General features: G+C 38.5%; 1 protein-coding gene across 2 annotated transcripts; it reads right to left on the reverse strand.

Annotated features, from left to right (window-relative positions):
• Positions 1-927: 927 nt before the first annotated feature.
• LOC121742252 (AUGMIN subunit 5-like) lies at positions 928-9,626 on the reverse strand. Of its 2 annotated transcripts, none has more exons than XM_042135340.1 (10): positions 8,838-9,626; positions 8,217-8,753; positions 7,329-7,470; positions 6,843-7,019; positions 5,904-6,113; positions 5,173-5,358; positions 3,454-3,613; positions 2,978-3,173; positions 2,414-2,546; positions 928-1,387 (listed from the first exon to the last, which is right to left on the reverse strand). In XM_042135340.1, exons 1-10 carry the CDS (start codon positions 9,302-9,304, stop codon positions 1,268-1,270), a joined length of 2,328 nt encoding a protein of 775 aa, XP_041991274.1. In that variant the 5' UTR covers positions 9,305-9,626; the 3' UTR covers positions 928-1,267. The 2 variants fall into 2 exon arrangements, with proteins under 2 accessions (XP_041991274.1, XP_041991275.1); XM_042135341.1 differs by having other exon boundaries at positions 8,217-8,743; positions 8,838-8,953.
• Between the last annotated feature and the right edge of the window lie 7,492 nt (positions 9,627-17,118).

The following is a 17,118-nucleotide window of genomic DNA, read 5'->3' on the forward strand; positions in this document are numbered from 1 at the left end:
AAGTATACAAATTTTATATATAGTTTTGTTTAATATATTGAATTTATATTTGTCTGTGTTGTTATTGTTAATGTAATTTTGATGTGTATCTTATTAGTTTAATAAATTTATTATTTTATACTCTATATTTTATAAATTTGCATGCATATGATGTCATAATGGTAATAATCTAATTGCAAAGATTTTAAAAATATGAAATTATCAATGTGATAATCTCAGTATACTAATTATATGTGTGTAATATTATAGTGCAAGAAATAACTAAATCAAACTATAATTTATACTTTCTCTATTTAACTAAGAGACAATTATTATATTCGATAAACTTATTTTATACTTTTTATGTGAATGTTGTTTTATAATTCTGAACTTTCTATAATTGACGTACATATTTGAATTTAATTTCAAAATTATTATCAAACAATGGTAGGTGTTGTATTATTTGTCAATTTACTCAATTTGTTACTATTTTTTTTGTACAATACTACTAAATTGGTGTATAGTAAACTTTTGGACACGGAGATCAAGAAATTGTGTTGAAAAATAAGAGACAAGAATAAATTAGGAAAAATAAAGATAGAGTAAAGTAAGCGATGAAATAAAATAAGAGTGATTTGATGTTTTGTTTTTTGTCAAAAAAAAAAACAACTCAACTTAGTTGGAATGAAGGAAGTATTATTTTTTCCAAAACAAATGCAGAAAATGAAACATCTCTATTAACATGGAACACGGTGAGTACTATTTAATTGAAATTTTAAAAAAATACCCTACATGGTGCAAAAGTCACATGTTTAGTACCTATAGTTATTTTTATCACAAGGTACCGAAAATGCTATAAAAAAAATCTGTGACTATTGGTGTTCAAAAATGAAAGAAAGACCAGGTATCATTTACGTAGTTCACTCTAATTATAAACCACCAACCATATATAATCAACTCCACTCATTTATGAATGATAACATACTATTCTACTGAAAGTACATACAAAGCAAGCACCACATGCCAATGCCATTAATCAAACCAGTGAAACAAACAGAATAGAAATACATGGGGGAAACCCAAACTATAGACAAATTTATCTACGTAAAATCAGTCAGTAAAAGAGCAAGCACCAGCCTCTTCCATATCCATTCTCCCCATATTATTTGGAGTATCCTGACCAGTAACTGCAACTCTTATGGTAGATCTATATACGAACCAATACTACTTCGACTTGGATCAACTGGTTTCAGTATCAAACTCAATGATGATGAATTCACACTAGTAATCACTTGTCATAAAATGCAAGAAGCTGCTTCACATGATTCTGCCAAGCAGCAACATTTTCTCCATCTACAGCAATCCAATCCACCACAGTAGATGCTGGTTGTTCCCACCATTCATCAAGCTAAAAAAAACATGTACAACATCATCAATAGGCCATGGGTCTCAAATAATCAAACCGTGGAGTTCACATTTTTCTGCTGTTGTCTAATTTGGGTCTGCCTACAAGGTAGTGGTGGTGGTGGTGGTGATCAATTTATTTGTCACAGGTTAGTACCAACACGAGATTGATACTACTTGCCAATTGGTCCCAACCCTAGACAACTTGTGTCACAATAAATTGGGTAAGCCATTTAGCTGGTCACCAAACACCAAACAAGCAGAGGCAGTACATCATGAAGGATATTGCACAGCACAGCAGATGTAGGAAGCACGTAAATTTTTTTAATAAGCATATATGCTTTTCTGCAGACGTTTCAGGAAGGTCGAAAAGCCAAAACTTATGAGTGTAGACGTATAAGGTGTTAATATAGCAAGCATTTATTTAGATGATATAAGGGCAAATCCTCCCCTAGCATATCTTGTTCATTTCAGTCAGACAGAAAGTGAAGTATATACTCCCTCCTTCTCATTCTAGACGGCAACATTCTTGAATGGCATGGGATTTTAGGTGGAGCTGTTAAGCGTATGAAAGTAAGGTAGTTGAATATTTTAATGCTGTAAACTTTTTTTACTAAATATGGAAATAGGACATCTTAGTTATGACAAATGAAAAAGGAAATGTTAACAGCTTGAATGGAATGGAGGGAGTAATATTCACATTTGATCTTTGAAGATGAATGGTTTTAACAGGAGTTAACAGCATAGGGTTCTTATCTCTTATGAAAGTAAACCAACAAAAGAGACTGCTTTTTTAAAAATTGTTTTGATACAACTCTGTGGTTCTCACTCCCACAAACCAACCCGTTAGTACTCCAAGACTACATTTGCAAACAAGATAGTTCTTGCAGGAGAGCATTTTAATGCAAAAGCTTTGACTGATGGGACACGCTGGTTATTATCTAGCAGAAAGTACTACCATGGAACAATTATATATACATTGGTACTGACAAAAGAATTATTCGTATCAGAAATCTGGAAGAGTACTCACCAACCCTCGGACATATTTGCAGTCCTCAAGACACTTTTGAGCATTTGAAACTGCGTTTGTTAGTTCAGGTAACCATTTTTCTGAAACAGTCTTCTCTTGCTCAGCTGCTACACTTAAGCAATAATTTGTTGTCCTACAAAACAGTTTTGATGAAATCAATAATTAAAACCATGCGCAATCTACATCCAAGGAGAAAACCAAATCAGAGCATCATGGTTTTTTACTGTTTATGTTCATAGGGATTCAGTATTGAGCCTTTTCTGAATATGAAGTAATCACCAATTCACAGTTATAAGATATTCCTTCCAACCGTAAAAAAAAATCCATAGTGGAAGGCACAGGTTTTAACAAAATGTTAGTTGTGTGACTGAAGTAAAGGTCCTACTTTCAATGTGTAGTGTGTATTGTGAGTCGTGTGGATCGTACTATTATAAATAAAAGGGGCAAAAAAATTTGCATGGACGGAAAAGGAAACTTTGGCAAATTTTCATGGACGGAGGGATTAACATTTACGATTATAAAAATAGAAACATAAAGCTTATTTTCTGATCCTAATGGATGTACCTATCATAATCTTGCTGTGCACGATGAGCATGATTAAACAAAGCATGGCCATTTTCTACTAGATTCCGCCGTACATGAACCAAATCAATTGCCTTTGCCAAATCCTCCAACACGCAAGCCTCAGAACCACGAAGCTTTAAACAGAACTCCATGGACTCCAGAATTGATGCCAAACCAGCATCTAGACCATCAAAGCCTGCACATAGATAAATTTGTCCAAATAAATCACGGTCTGGCTACAATAACACTGGCTGCATATATTAATTTAAGGGGATTCAAATGAGTTTTCTCAAATAATTTGTCACATTAATAATCATGAGTTTCCATATAGAGGTTATATGAATTTGCTCAAGTTGGAAATCTCAAAAGAAAATGCATTAATTCATAAAGACCAAGTTTCAGGAGAACACCCACCAAAAGTGTTTCTAGAAAACAATGGAAAACATGGAAATACTGAACATTATGAAAAAGCTCACCAGCAGGATACTGTAGGGCAGCAGAAATGCGACATATGGAAGGAACTGCAGAAGGATCTCCGTTGCCAGCTCTAGCTGTCAGCACTGCTGCATGCCTCTCAGCGGTAGCGACTGCTTCAGGTCCTGTGGAGGCATTTGCACCCATTGACTCCAAGAGTGCCTGAACGGGAAAGAAAATGCACATAAAAGATCTCCATGGTATAACTGATATAAGATAGGAACAGTGTTGTTAGGGTCGCGGGTCGGTCCGGGGCGATGAGGCTGGACCCCGGGTCGCGGGGCGATGGGGCGCCGGGGCGAGGGACCCACGAATCGGGGCGCAAAATTATTTATTATTTATATATTAGTAATACTAATGATTAAAGATAATTCACTATAATATAAATACTTATATTTACATAGGAAAAAAATATTTTTAAAGTTCAATTTTGACATTGGTAGAAAAGAATTATTGGAGGAATTATAATCAATTTACTTATTATAATATTTAATTAATGGATTTTAAAATAGAGTCATTTTGGAAAAAGATGAAAGATTGGAAGAAATAATAAATTATTATTTTATTTATCTTCATTTAAATAAACATAATTATTATTTTAAATCTCTTCATTTAATCATAAAACATATTATCAAATAAACATGTTCTAAAGATTACTAAATTAGCTTTATATAAACCTAATATTAAATTATAAATATAAGAAATTAATAAAATATGTTACTTATACAAATAATAACAATAGAAATAACACTAATTGATGGAGTACAATAAGTCAAAAAGCAATTTCATTTCCCAATGTAAACTCTCTCTCTCTATCATGTCTTCGTCTCCATCTCCATCTCCCCTCCCTCTTCTTTTTTCTGTGTAAAACAAAAAATCTGCAGGGCGGACGGCAACAGGTAAGCCCCCGCCGCTAGTTCCGTCTCTCGCTCCAGTCGCCCCGACCGCCCAGAGCGCGCCCCGACGGCGCCACACGTATCTCGCTCGGTTCACCCATGTTGGGGCGAAGCCGGCCTCGATCATGGCGACCCGCGCCCCGAGCGCGCCCCGGGCGCGTTTTTGACAACACTGGATAGGAAGCCCTAACTTAACCCAAAACCATGGTCAAAGGTAAAGGGTTGACTCCCTATTATATGCTATTCCACACTTTCATGTGAAACCGATGTGGGATCGTATCAATCCATCCCTCTTTTAAACCGGACGTCCACGGACGGCACACGCCGGGTGGCAAACCCAAAGCCACGGGCCCACCATCCCCTTTGCTGCCCTTTTCCTTCGGGCCCACATTTTTTCGGTGGCACCCCTTTGGTCACACCTACGGGTAGCCCCTTTCCGTAGGACATCCGGATCCACGTTCACCGCACCAAATTGATAAGCATATAAGATAGGAAGCCCTAACTTAACCCAAAATCATGGTCAAAGGTAAAGGGTTGACTCCCTATTATATGCTATTCCACACTTTCGTGTGAAACCGATGTGGGATCGTATCAGATCTTCAGTTAAAAGTGAGCTGATTGGCAATCTGTGTCCTCCCAGGTCCCCATGTCTGATCAAACTAGAGTACAAAGGGAACACAACATAGCTTGAAAGTCAAGACCATTGTGTGTTGTTATGAACTTATGATGGATCGCAAGCATGAAAATTGAGTTACAGAGAAGCAGCAAGTTTCAAGATTAAGTTATATAGTAAACTCTAAAATGCTCCATCCAAGCAATCAAAACCTGAGGTGTTGATGGAAGCATGTAGAGGCTATTGTCAGGTGTCCGATAGAAGGCTTGAACTTCCTTATCAATGAGGTCTTTTGAGCTGTTTGATAAGTCCATGACAATATTACAGGCAGGAATTACAGTGCTTGATGCATATTCCCTTGCAGCTAGCGGCTGTTGACTCCAGAATGAAGCAGCGTCCTACGATGACAGGACAAATAATTAGTGTTTTGCCATAGAACTACAGAAAATCATGTATATCCGAGATTCTTAACAGCCGAACCATTTAGGAACCCAAGAACAAAATCTTTTCAGTTCCATAAATGAATGTAACACAACCATAGATGTTATCATCCTACACCATGCCTTTCATGAATGATAAATTTCAAACATTTAAGTATTATGATCATTAGATTCATCCCACAATAAAGCTTTACAATCAGTTAGTTCTATCTATAACACAAAAAGTAGATCAATTTTTCATAAGATTTTTACTAAAATTTCACCACATCATGTATAAGCATGCTGTATATCTGCAGACACATTTTTAATCAACTTCAAAAGACAAGATTGATTTATTAAATAAGGTAGGGGGATACAACTCTACTTGTATCATTAAATGTTTCCCCCTTCACACATCATAATAATGGCTAGCAAAGTGTCCATACTACAGTTATCCAGATAGCCAATATAGGGAATGATACGTGTGCATAAGCGTGTCTGCGTACTTAAAAGAGAGATCTTACCATGTTTGCCTTAAGTAATGCTTTGTAGATCACTTCCAACTCAGATCTGCGAGCATCGAACTCTTCAATCTTCTTCCACTTTTTTCTTAAAGAATTCTCAGCTTCCTTCCTCTCAGCACATAATTTATCCAAACGATGTACTTCTGACATCAATGTGTTCAAACTAGCACGAAATCCAGCAGCTTCCCGTTCCTTGGCCCAAACCTCTAACTAAGGCAGAAAACAAGGCATAGTAAGAAAGACATTGCAAACCATTGTATTTTAAGTTTAGGGGGTGAAAATTCACATAAACAAGGGCATAAAAATGCTGTTTAAACAAGTTAGACAATAAAACTTAATACGGCATACTGCAGACAAGGCTGAGAAAATGAGCAGTTTGATTAACTGAGCCAAACAACAAAGGCTGGGAACTATTCTTTTTCAATCTAGGAGAGCAAAGCCAAAAAGCATTAGGTGTGCCTAGGTGGCCTATGGGGATTCAATGCATTCATAGCATATCTTTTTGTATCTTTTACCCCTTTCTGAACATACCATCAACATGACGTTGTTTTGGTCTTTTATTAATCTTAAGAATATCTCCCTAGCTATTTTTAGTTTACAGCAAAACTCATCTTAGTGCTTTAAATATCTAGTTCTATTGGTCATTTGACTTTGATTCAACCTGAATATGAAATAAATGCATGTTGGCAAAAAATTATGGCAAGATACGTATATATTTCTGCAACGAGATGTGAAAAACATTTAATAAAAATTATTACAATGCATTAAAATAAAAATGTAAACCACAAAACTACTATTCCAAGGCTTTACATTGACCTGTGTACTTAATCCCAGCTCTAGGCCCAGTTTTCCACCTACCCATGCACCTTCTAGAGCACCATTTTTAATTTTAACTCACCGTGGCATAATTGGATAAGATTTAGTAAAAGAATATATCACCTCAAGTTGCCTAAGGCTGCTCATATTTTGAGACGTTCCTGCAGTGATGCTCAGGTTAGAGGAAACTGCATCACTACTTCCATGGAGACGTTTCAAAAGTAACTGACTCATGTTTCTAGCTTCTGCGGCCTTGTTGAGTGCTTCTTCAGTCACCAAAAATTGTTGCACATGCGCTTTCTGTAAGAAATGTATTTAGGCATAAACAAAGAAAAAAAGAGAACTTATGATAATTGACAGATGAATGTAAGTGCATAAGACTTAATAATTACATTATGAAAATTGAAAATAAACATTTGAGGAAACCGACATCTGCAGAGCTAAAAGTACAGAATAAAGGGAAGCTCCAATGAAATACATGTCATTTGATTTCTTGGGCCTCAAAAGTAATCAACAAAAACATGATCCATGATTAAAAAATTGAAGAAACTACTCCTGGATAATGTGAATTGAAAAGAGGTGCAACAAAGCTGCACTAGAATGAAATACCTGTCTCTCCAGGAGTTGATTTTCTGTCCCTCTTGAAGGAGCATCACCCCCGAGTTTCCCATTACTATAAAGATGATGCTGTAGTGGAGAGCCTATATCAGTAGAAGAAGCCTCAACTATTGTGTCATTCTCGTACTTGTACCTTCATAATAGAGAATCATACATTTTTGGAAAAATGACAAGAAAAACATAGAATAGAAAAACTGGTGATACTACACAGTGCATACAAGTGAATTACATGCAATAAATAAACAGAGTCAAAAGACAGTACCAATATGGAGTACTCCCTCCGTCCCATAATAGATGTCACATTTTCCTTTTTAGTTTGTCCCACAAAAGATGTCACATTTCCTTTAGGAAAAAGTTCTGTCTCACATTAATATATTATTTTCTCTTTCCACTCAACACATAAAACATCTCCTAAAATCCCGTGCCATTCCCCAAGTGTGCCATCTATTATGGGACGGAGGGAGTACTAAATTAGGAAAGAGGTAGTTATGGCATTTGAAAGAAGTAGAAAGATAATTATTATCTGCAGGGATCAAGAAACACCGAATTCTTAATATGTTGCTACAAAAATAACAAGAATGCTCCACAGAATGACATACATGAGTTGCTGGACATATGCAAAATGTTTACAACTAAATAAAAGTACTAATAATGTTATCTCCAATATAACTAAATTACTAAAAAGCCATCACAATTGTTATTACTATGCAGATGCTGAATCAATCTGATCGTGCTGTTTTCCTTATATTACGCAACAGTTTTAGTCATATGGAGATAAATACTTGCTCCGTGAAACATTTTTTGATATCAAAGAAATAGAGCAAATATAAGTATAAAAAACAGAAATACTGCAGGATGGGTTCATATTCATCACAATACCTTAATGCTTCAGCATCAGCTCTTATATCAATCTTGTTTATTTCCTTTGTGATTTGAGTTTTCAACCATTGGGTATATGAAGTGATAGCTAGCAGTAACTGAGGAGGGCTTTTCAGACATTCAGCAAGCATATCTTTGATTTCAGTAGGTAAACCAAAATCAAAATCGATGCCTAATTTTGCAGCTTCTGATTGTGGATTAACATGAATTCCATTCCCTTCATAAGCAGGAAACGAGCTACGAATTTTTTCAGCCATCTGCGTAGCAAGAGATTCACAAAGTTTCCGGATATTTTTCTCTCTCGCTGTTTCTATAAGAATTACATCATCTACCGATTTGCCGCCTTTGACATTTGAATAGAGTTCCTGGTCACTATTTGCAGGGAAGATGGTTACTGTTTCATTAGAGTGGGCACTTGATCTCTGGGCATCTCTAGCTTGGTTCACATAGCACCTGAGACGTTTATGATACTCGGCGAATATTTTTGTTGCTTCATCACTCTGTTGATCATAAGCCTCCAACATCACCTGTTTGTGCCTACAATCAGAGAATCAGATAGGCAATCTAGTTATAAGATCAAAGCATATTATGGATAGCTACTTAGCCACAACAGGATTAAACCTGTAACTCGACCGCCCGTCAAGCATCCGTTTGCGCTCAGCCTCTTCCCTCGACACCTCAATCATCCTGGCCTTCAGCTCCTTGCGCTGCCTCCTCACAATCTGCCTCAACCTCTCCACTTCCTTCTCCGCCAACTCTCTCTCCTGCAATGCCATCTCTCTACTACTGCTCTCCCCTTTCCCAACACCTAATTTCTCCCTCCTCCGCCCCTTATCACCATCATCCGCGCCATGGGCGAGGATATTCCTCCTAATATTCTCCACCGTCTTCTCCGACTTCACCCTTTTTAGTAAGAAATTCCACACGGGGATCATATTCCCGCGGCATATCTTGCGAAGCGAATCCACCGCGGGCACCGCCGCTTTGGCGGAAGAAGCGTACGGGCCGAGAGGCCTGTACCCCATCTCCTTCTGGAGCCATTCCAGGATAGCATCGGGCTGCGCCGCTGATCCCGACGAGCTCTGCATTGCTTCCGTTAATAACCTAGGGTTTTGGCAGTGGAGCGCGGTGGATCTTCATCCAATTGAACTTTGCGCAGCCCTAATATAACAGTGAGCTAACTTTTAAGTATACGGATCCTTTGTAAATTGATTCAATTGCATAATTGATGGCAGTGTCCAACGGTGTCGGAGAAGATTAATTCAAACACGAATTTTCGCCAAGAATCTGTGAAGTAGACTGGATTTGATAAAACTGTATTGCAGACTGCAGAGTGTGGGATAAGGAAAGAGTTGAGCAATTTTTGAAAGCAAAATAAACCCGCCCGATTATGCAGAGGGGTGTCGAAATGGGTACCCACACCCGATTTCGGCCCCAAGGGGTAGTCCCGATACCCATCCCGCACTGTGTTGGGTATTACCCGATACCCGAGTCGGATATCCCGCACCTGACGCCGCGGGTACCCGACCCGACCATTTTTTTTTGTTTTTTTTTCAATGTTATTATTGTTGTTATTTGTATATTTTACTCCATAATATACTGCCATAATATGCTCAAAGATGTTTCGAAACTAATTACTGTAATAATATGCTCAATTGTTGATAATCATCTGTAAATATCCTTGGTTTAGATGAATTCATCTTAAAACAAATAAAAAATCCAAATTCCAAAGATGAATAATGAGTGTTCAATCATTCTTATATACATATACACACTATCTAAAGTCTAAACCTTGTTATGTAATATACATAATATATGTATATGTTAGTATGTTACTGAATATATAATACTTATGTAAATGAAGATTATGAAAATTATGTTAGTATGTCTCTGTATATGTGTATGTGTTATTGTAATTAGAAGATTATAAAAGTTAAACAAACTTAACTCTGATAAAAAAGGATAAAAGAAAAAAAATAGTGTTGTGAGCGCATATTTAAAATTTTAAATGATGATAAATAAAATTCTAATATAATTATAAACAATCGGGTAATTGTCGGGACTAACGGGTATACCTGATACCCACAAATCCCAAAATCTGAATACCCGATCCCGACCCGTTACCCGTTTCCGTCGGGTAGCGGGTATCCGATACCCGCCGGGTATCGAGTCGGGTAGAAATTACCCGATACCTGCTATCCGTTTCGACACCCCTACTCCATATCATGTGAAAGTTAAATTCCAATAGTGTGGACGTCCCGACGGACAAGGACATCCCAAAAACACCTTCTGCTACGTCACTAGGACATCCCACTGTACTGCCACATTACTAGGACATCCTACTGCACAATAGCGGACAGGCACTAGGACATCCCGGCGGACAAACGCAATAATAAAAATTCACAAATTCACAAATACACAATTACGGAATTAAAATTTCAACACGAATACGGGAAAATGCAACCATTTTATTTCCAAAAAAAATATACATATTAAAATTTTTAAAAAAACATAGTTAAAAAAACATCTCAAGGCTTCGACATACGCGGCCCCCGTCTCAGTCCTCGTCGTCCCCTTGGCCAGTCCCGGCGGCACTCCCGGTGAAGGGTGGGAGCCTCAAACCGTGCCTCATAATGTCGATGACCCCCTGCGCGAGGTGGTGAGAGCGGGAATGGGCTCGGCCCTAGGAGATGTCGATTCGACCTCGTGGGACCTGCTGGCGCTTCCCCTAGACATTCGCATCGCGGTCTTTTGCCCAACTGGGAGACGGCGGCAAAGAACCGGTGGAGGGGTCTCTTCGGCATCGTTAGGGAGGTCTTGGGAACCGGCACTGCTGTTGTACTCGCCGGAGGTGTTGAGCCTCATTAGCATCAGCCAGCCAGCGACAACACCCGCACGAAACTTGGAGGAATCCTGTAGCACAACATAGGCGTCCCAGTATTCAAACGTGCCGAACTTCCCCTTTTTGGGGTACTGCTGCAACGACAAATTCTTCACATCCTCCATGGACATGCCGTTGGTTATTGTGCGGGTGTTGTTTTCGTAGATGCCGACAAATCGGGTGATGGCCCTCCTCACCCGCTCCCACTGTTTCCTGCACGGCTCAGCCGCGTGATACTTCCCACTAGCCGGGCAGAATTTTACGTAGGCCTCGCTAATGCGCGCCCACATCCTGTAGATAGTCTAATTACTATCGATAATGGGATCTTCAACTATACTGACCCAGGCCTTTGCCAGAGCGATGCCCTCCTCCTCACTCCAGACGGTCCTCCGTCCCTCATCGACCTCCTCCCCCTCATCCCCCGCACGCGAGGACTCACCAGTGCCCCGGCCCTTGCCCTTCTTCTTCGACTTCCCTACCGTCCGCCATCCCCGTCATCCCTCCACTCACCCCGGGCATTTAGGACACCATCCCATCCATCCCTGCCATCCAAGGGTACATATTATAGTACCCGCCCATCATCATCGCCATTCCGGGCATCATCCCGGGCAGTTCCGCCGGTAGTTCCCCCTCTTCCAATGGTTAACGTCGGCATTTGTGACTCGCTCGTGGCGGGAGAATCACTGTCGTGCTTCATTTATCTTCAATAGAAATTAGAGTAGAGAGAGAGAAACTCGTTAATACAAGTGGTGCAAATGAAATGAAGTGCAACAAGCCATATATATAGAGTTTTGAAAAAAAAATTGAAAACTGCTCTCGTCTGCCGGGACATCCGTCGACCCACCACAATAGCAGACGAGAGAACGGACGACCCGACGGACGTCCGCGCATGACCGCGGACGACCTCTCCTCCGTCCGGGACGTCCGTCGCCCGTTCGTCTGCCCCAATAGTGGACGTCACCGACGGACGAGCCACTCACCAGTCAGACGTCCGTCGAGACGTCCGCTATTGTGGATGCTGTAAAAGTTGTGAGTATTATGGCATTTGGTTATTAACTCAACTTGGGCGTACGTTTATGTAACTTAACCGACATTGATGATTTCAGGCTTGGTGATTCAGATTGTGACCCGGTCATCTTTGTATTCCGCTTCCTCTTGGTCGATTTAACGTCGATAGGGCGACTCTGTGTTGGCTCTTGTGTGCTAAAACTCTCCTACATAGGAGAGTTCAAGTCGACTCCATCGCCTCCATCACTGGTGAAGCTGCCGCTGAAGTTCAACTTCGTCCTCTTCGGACCGTTCGGTCAAACCCTACTTGGAATATGGAAATATCTTTCAAAATGAGCCAGGACGGAGGGAAGTATATCGTTATTCGAGTACGTCTTTATGGCCATGTCGCGGATTTTGTCCTAACTCTGGTTGCTGCCCCCACATCCTCAGGTGTTTTGGTAGTCAGAGTTAAATTTGGCAATCTTTGCCTTCATTCGTTCCTAGTGTTTATGGAGCTGGTCGTCATTGCGGCTCTTTGTCCCAGACAGCTTCAAGGTGTCGTACTTCTCTGCGATCCGCCCCAAGAACCCATTCACCTTAAGATCGGGTCCTCGAAAATGTCGACCCAACACTGTGGAATAATTATCAACTCCTCGGGGGTGTAGTTCTGCATCTTTGTCTTACTCTAGGGCGCGGGCTCATACGTCTCGACCGCTTTGGCCTTCCCCTTCCTCTTCCCCATTTTGCGACGGGGAGCAAGATGTTGATGCACTTTTTATCAAGACTAAAACTAACTACAAGTATATGGGTGTAGAGATAGTATAGCTAAAGGTTAGTACTGGATATCTAACACATGGAATAGTTTCACAGACTTGCTACCAAGTACTCCGTTTCAAATACTATTTGGACAAACAAGGTTTTGATTTGAAAATACAATTACACTAAAAAAATTTAATTAAACAAAGAAATCTAAAGCAAAGAATGATTTGATAGGGAAAACGGATGAGACAATGAAATTTTAGGGACAATATTTCACTACTTAAGTTTATTTAAAACAAAATTATGATATCAAATCAATGATTTCAGTGTTACTAGGATGAGTCACCTAATTACTGCAATTGACCAAACAACGTGAATTACTTGCATTAAGGTTGTCAATAGGGATGTCAGTGCAGCCCGCAACCCATGGGCTGGACCGAATAGCCCGCCAAATTTATAGGGTTAGGGTTGAAAATTTATAGCCTGATAAAATTACAACCTGATTAGCTCGCACCCGATTAACCCGCAACCCGTTAGAGCCAGACCCGAAATCTCGATAAAATTTCTGTTGTTCTATTTATTTAACTTATAATTCGTCACTTCATTGATTATTTTTATAGTATATATAACTATAAAAATAACTTTCAATTTTATATTAAATATATAAATTATATATTAAATTTTTATTAATATAATATTAGATAAATAAATTAAAAACTTCAAATTCACTAAAAATATATATAAATTTCTAAAACATGCTTTAAATTTTCTTGAAATATGTTTATACTTCATTTTGCACAAATCTCGAATATTAATATTTGTTCATGTTTGTGTTTGAATTTAAGCATATATCTCAAATTATTAAATTTATCATAATTAAATGTTTTACGTTTTATAAATAAAATCAATTTTCATAATTATTTATTGGATCGATAGCATGTTAATTTTATCAGTAGCAATCCGATTAACCCGTTGGGCTAGCCCGAAACCCGAGCTTTTAGGGTTAGGGTTGAACTTTTATAACCCGAAAAAATACGACCTGATTGACCCGAAACCCAATAGGGTTAGCCCGAAACCCGCTGGGCTGACCCGATTGACATCTCTAGTTGTCAATCTTAGCTAATAACTCCTAAAAGAACAATTAGACCCTTATAATGCTCTCACTCTTGGGTTTACCTTTTTAAGATATTAAGTATAGGGTCTGTGATCAATCTGAATCTAACATATGGATCCTCTCTCAATTACCCACACGCCAATAAATTGACAAGATATGTCACGCAACTTGAAGCATTATAGAACATAATTGAATGAAGTAAATATAAGTCTTGGATATAAAAAATAGGAATCAAACAAACATGAAGAGTTACTTTCCAATCTCTAGAATTCAACAAATTAGTTACCCATATACGAGGTAACAAAATCCATAATAAAGTAAGAAAACATAAAAACTATCTATGATAAACCCAAAGGTAGAATCTTGATGGCTCTAGTCTTCTCTTTATTCTCTGGCTCCAATCTCCAGGTGCATAATGATCGTTGATTTTCGCAGTGATGAATCTCTTGGAAAGAAATTCTCAAGTGTATCAGTCTATCTGTTGAATGATGAAGTATGGAGAATATCTATAGATATGTGGGCGTTTTTTTCTATATGGTAACAATTCTGGCTCAGAAAGGTAAGTCTTGGATAGGAATAATACAATCTGCTTTCGCTGCTTACTTTCAGCGGATCGTTAACTTAATCTCAGCGGATCACTGAGAGTCTTCTGGACTTCTCGGAAGGAACTCGGTGGACCGCTGACTCATGCTGGACGGTCGTCGTCGTAACTTTGATGCATACACAAATTCTGAGATAGGACCGTTGGCTTCTCATCGATCGCCGAACTGCTCGGCGGCCGCTGACTTCGTCTCAGCGGACTGCTGGTCGGGTCTGTTTCCTTCAATCTTCGTTCTGACCTTTTTTTTTGCCATTTTTTATGTTCATTCTGCACATTTCTCACAAAATAAGTCAAAATACCAAAATGAATAAAATATGCAATTTAATGACATATTTTTGCATGATTGACATTCAAAACTGACCAAATAAAGACCTTAATTGTGACTTGTGAGCCTCCTACGGAGGAGACGGCTCCATGCCCGAGGTATCGTACTCGTTGGTGCTGAAGGTCGGATCAACCTCGGTGTCCGGAACAATGTTTGAATCGTGTGAACCTGGGCTACCAACCATGGTCGTTTGTGGCCATAGTGTGATTCAATCCCCCTTTGTTGGCAAAATTGGTAGAAGGCGTTTGAGATATGAGGGTTCATAGGTCTGCCACCACCGAAGTAGGGACCATTGGGGTACATTAGGGAACATGGATATTCCGTCGAGATTTGTCAGGTTTGGTCAACCGTCGGGATTAATTTTTTAGGGTTTAGAGAGAAATAAATTAGATGAGAGAAAGAGAATAAAGTGAAAGGCGTGAAGAAATAGGGCTCGGGAAAGGGTATTTATAGTGTTAAAATGAAAAAAATACAAATCCGACACGATCGACTGTCGGTCCTGCTATAGGCGCTAATCGAACTGCCAATCGAACCGCCGATTGAGTATAAATAGGGCGTGTGAGATGGTTGTGAGATAAATCGTATGCCTATAGTAGAAGAACGATAAAACCATCTATCACTGACGATTTATCATCCTCTATTGCAAATGTTTTAACATGATGATTCTCTATTTTGAATGCTCTAAATTAGGGATGTCAATCGGGCCGGCCCTACTCGGGTTGCGGGCTAGTCGGGTTGTGATTTCTTTCGGGTTATAAAAGTTTAACTCTAACCCTAAAAGCTCTGGTTTCGGGCTAGCCCAGCGGGTTAATCGGGTTACTACCGATAAGATTAACATGCGATCAATCCAATAAATAATGATGAAAAATAGCTATATTCATAAAATGTAAAATATTTAATTTTTATAAATTGGAGGTATATGCTCAAGCTCAATCATAAACATGATCAAATACTAATATTTGAGATATTTTGTGAAATTTTAATGCATGTTTTAGAAATTTAAATATTTTTTTAGTGAATTTGAAGTTTAAAATTTATTTATCAATTATTATATTAACAAAAATTCAATATATAATTTGTATATTTAATATAAAATTGAAAGTTAATTTTTTAGTTATCTATATTACAAAATTAATCAATGAAGTGTCGAATTAGGAGTAAAAAAATAGAATAATAGAAAATTTATCGAGTTTTCGAGCCAGCCCATCGAATTTTCGGGGTCTGACCCTAACGGGTTGCGGGTTAATCAGGTGCAGGCTAATCGGGTTTTAATTTTATCGGGCTAAAAATTTCCACCTCGAACCCTATAAATTTGGCTGGCTATTCGGGCCAACCCACGGATTGCGGGCTACTGACATCCGTACTCTAAATCTAGGGATATCAATCGGGCCAGCCCATCGGGTTTCGGGCCAACCCTATTCGGGTTGCAGGTCAATCAGGTGCGTGCTAATCGGGTTGTGATTTTTCCGGGTTATAAAAGTTCAACCATAACCCTAAATGCTTGGGTTTTGGGCTGGCCCATCGGGTTAATCGGGTTGCTACTGATAAAATTAACATGCGATCAATCTAATAAATAATAGTGAAAATTAGTTATATTTATAAAATGTAAAATATTTAATTATGATAAATTTGAGATATATGCTTAAACCCAAACATAAACATGATCAAATACTAATATTTGAGATTCATACAAAATAAAACATAAACATCAAGAAATTTTAAAGCATGTTTAGAAATTTAAACATATTTTTTTAGTGAATTTGAAGTTTCTAATTCATTTATCTATTACTATATTAATAAAAATATAATATATAATTTATATATTTAATATATAAATGAAAAGTTATTTTTTAGTAATCTATATTATAAAATAATCAATTAAGTGTCGAATTAGAGTCAAACAAATAGAATATATTATCAGGTTTTAGGCCAGCTCGTCGGGTTTTAGCGTCTGGCCTTAACGGGTTGCGGGTTAATCGGGTGTGGGCTAATCAAACTGTAATTTTACCAGGCTGAAAATTTTCAACCCTAACCCTATAAATTTGGTGGCCATCGTGGGCTAAATTGACATCCCCTACACCCCCATTTTTGGGACATTGTTGAGTGTGCAATAGTTAATTGTTAGCGCCGCAAATAAATGCAGTAGATGACAGCCAATAAATTTAATGAATAATATTTCACCCACCGCCGTGGTAAAGCAAGTTGCATTCTTGCGCACTATAATTTCATTTC

This window comes from Salvia splendens, chromosome 7 (assembly GCF_004379255.2).
Source record: "Salvia splendens isolate huo1 chromosome 7, SspV2, whole genome shotgun sequence".
Classification (NCBI taxonomy): Eukaryota; Viridiplantae; Streptophyta; class Magnoliopsida; order Lamiales; family Lamiaceae; genus Salvia; species Salvia splendens.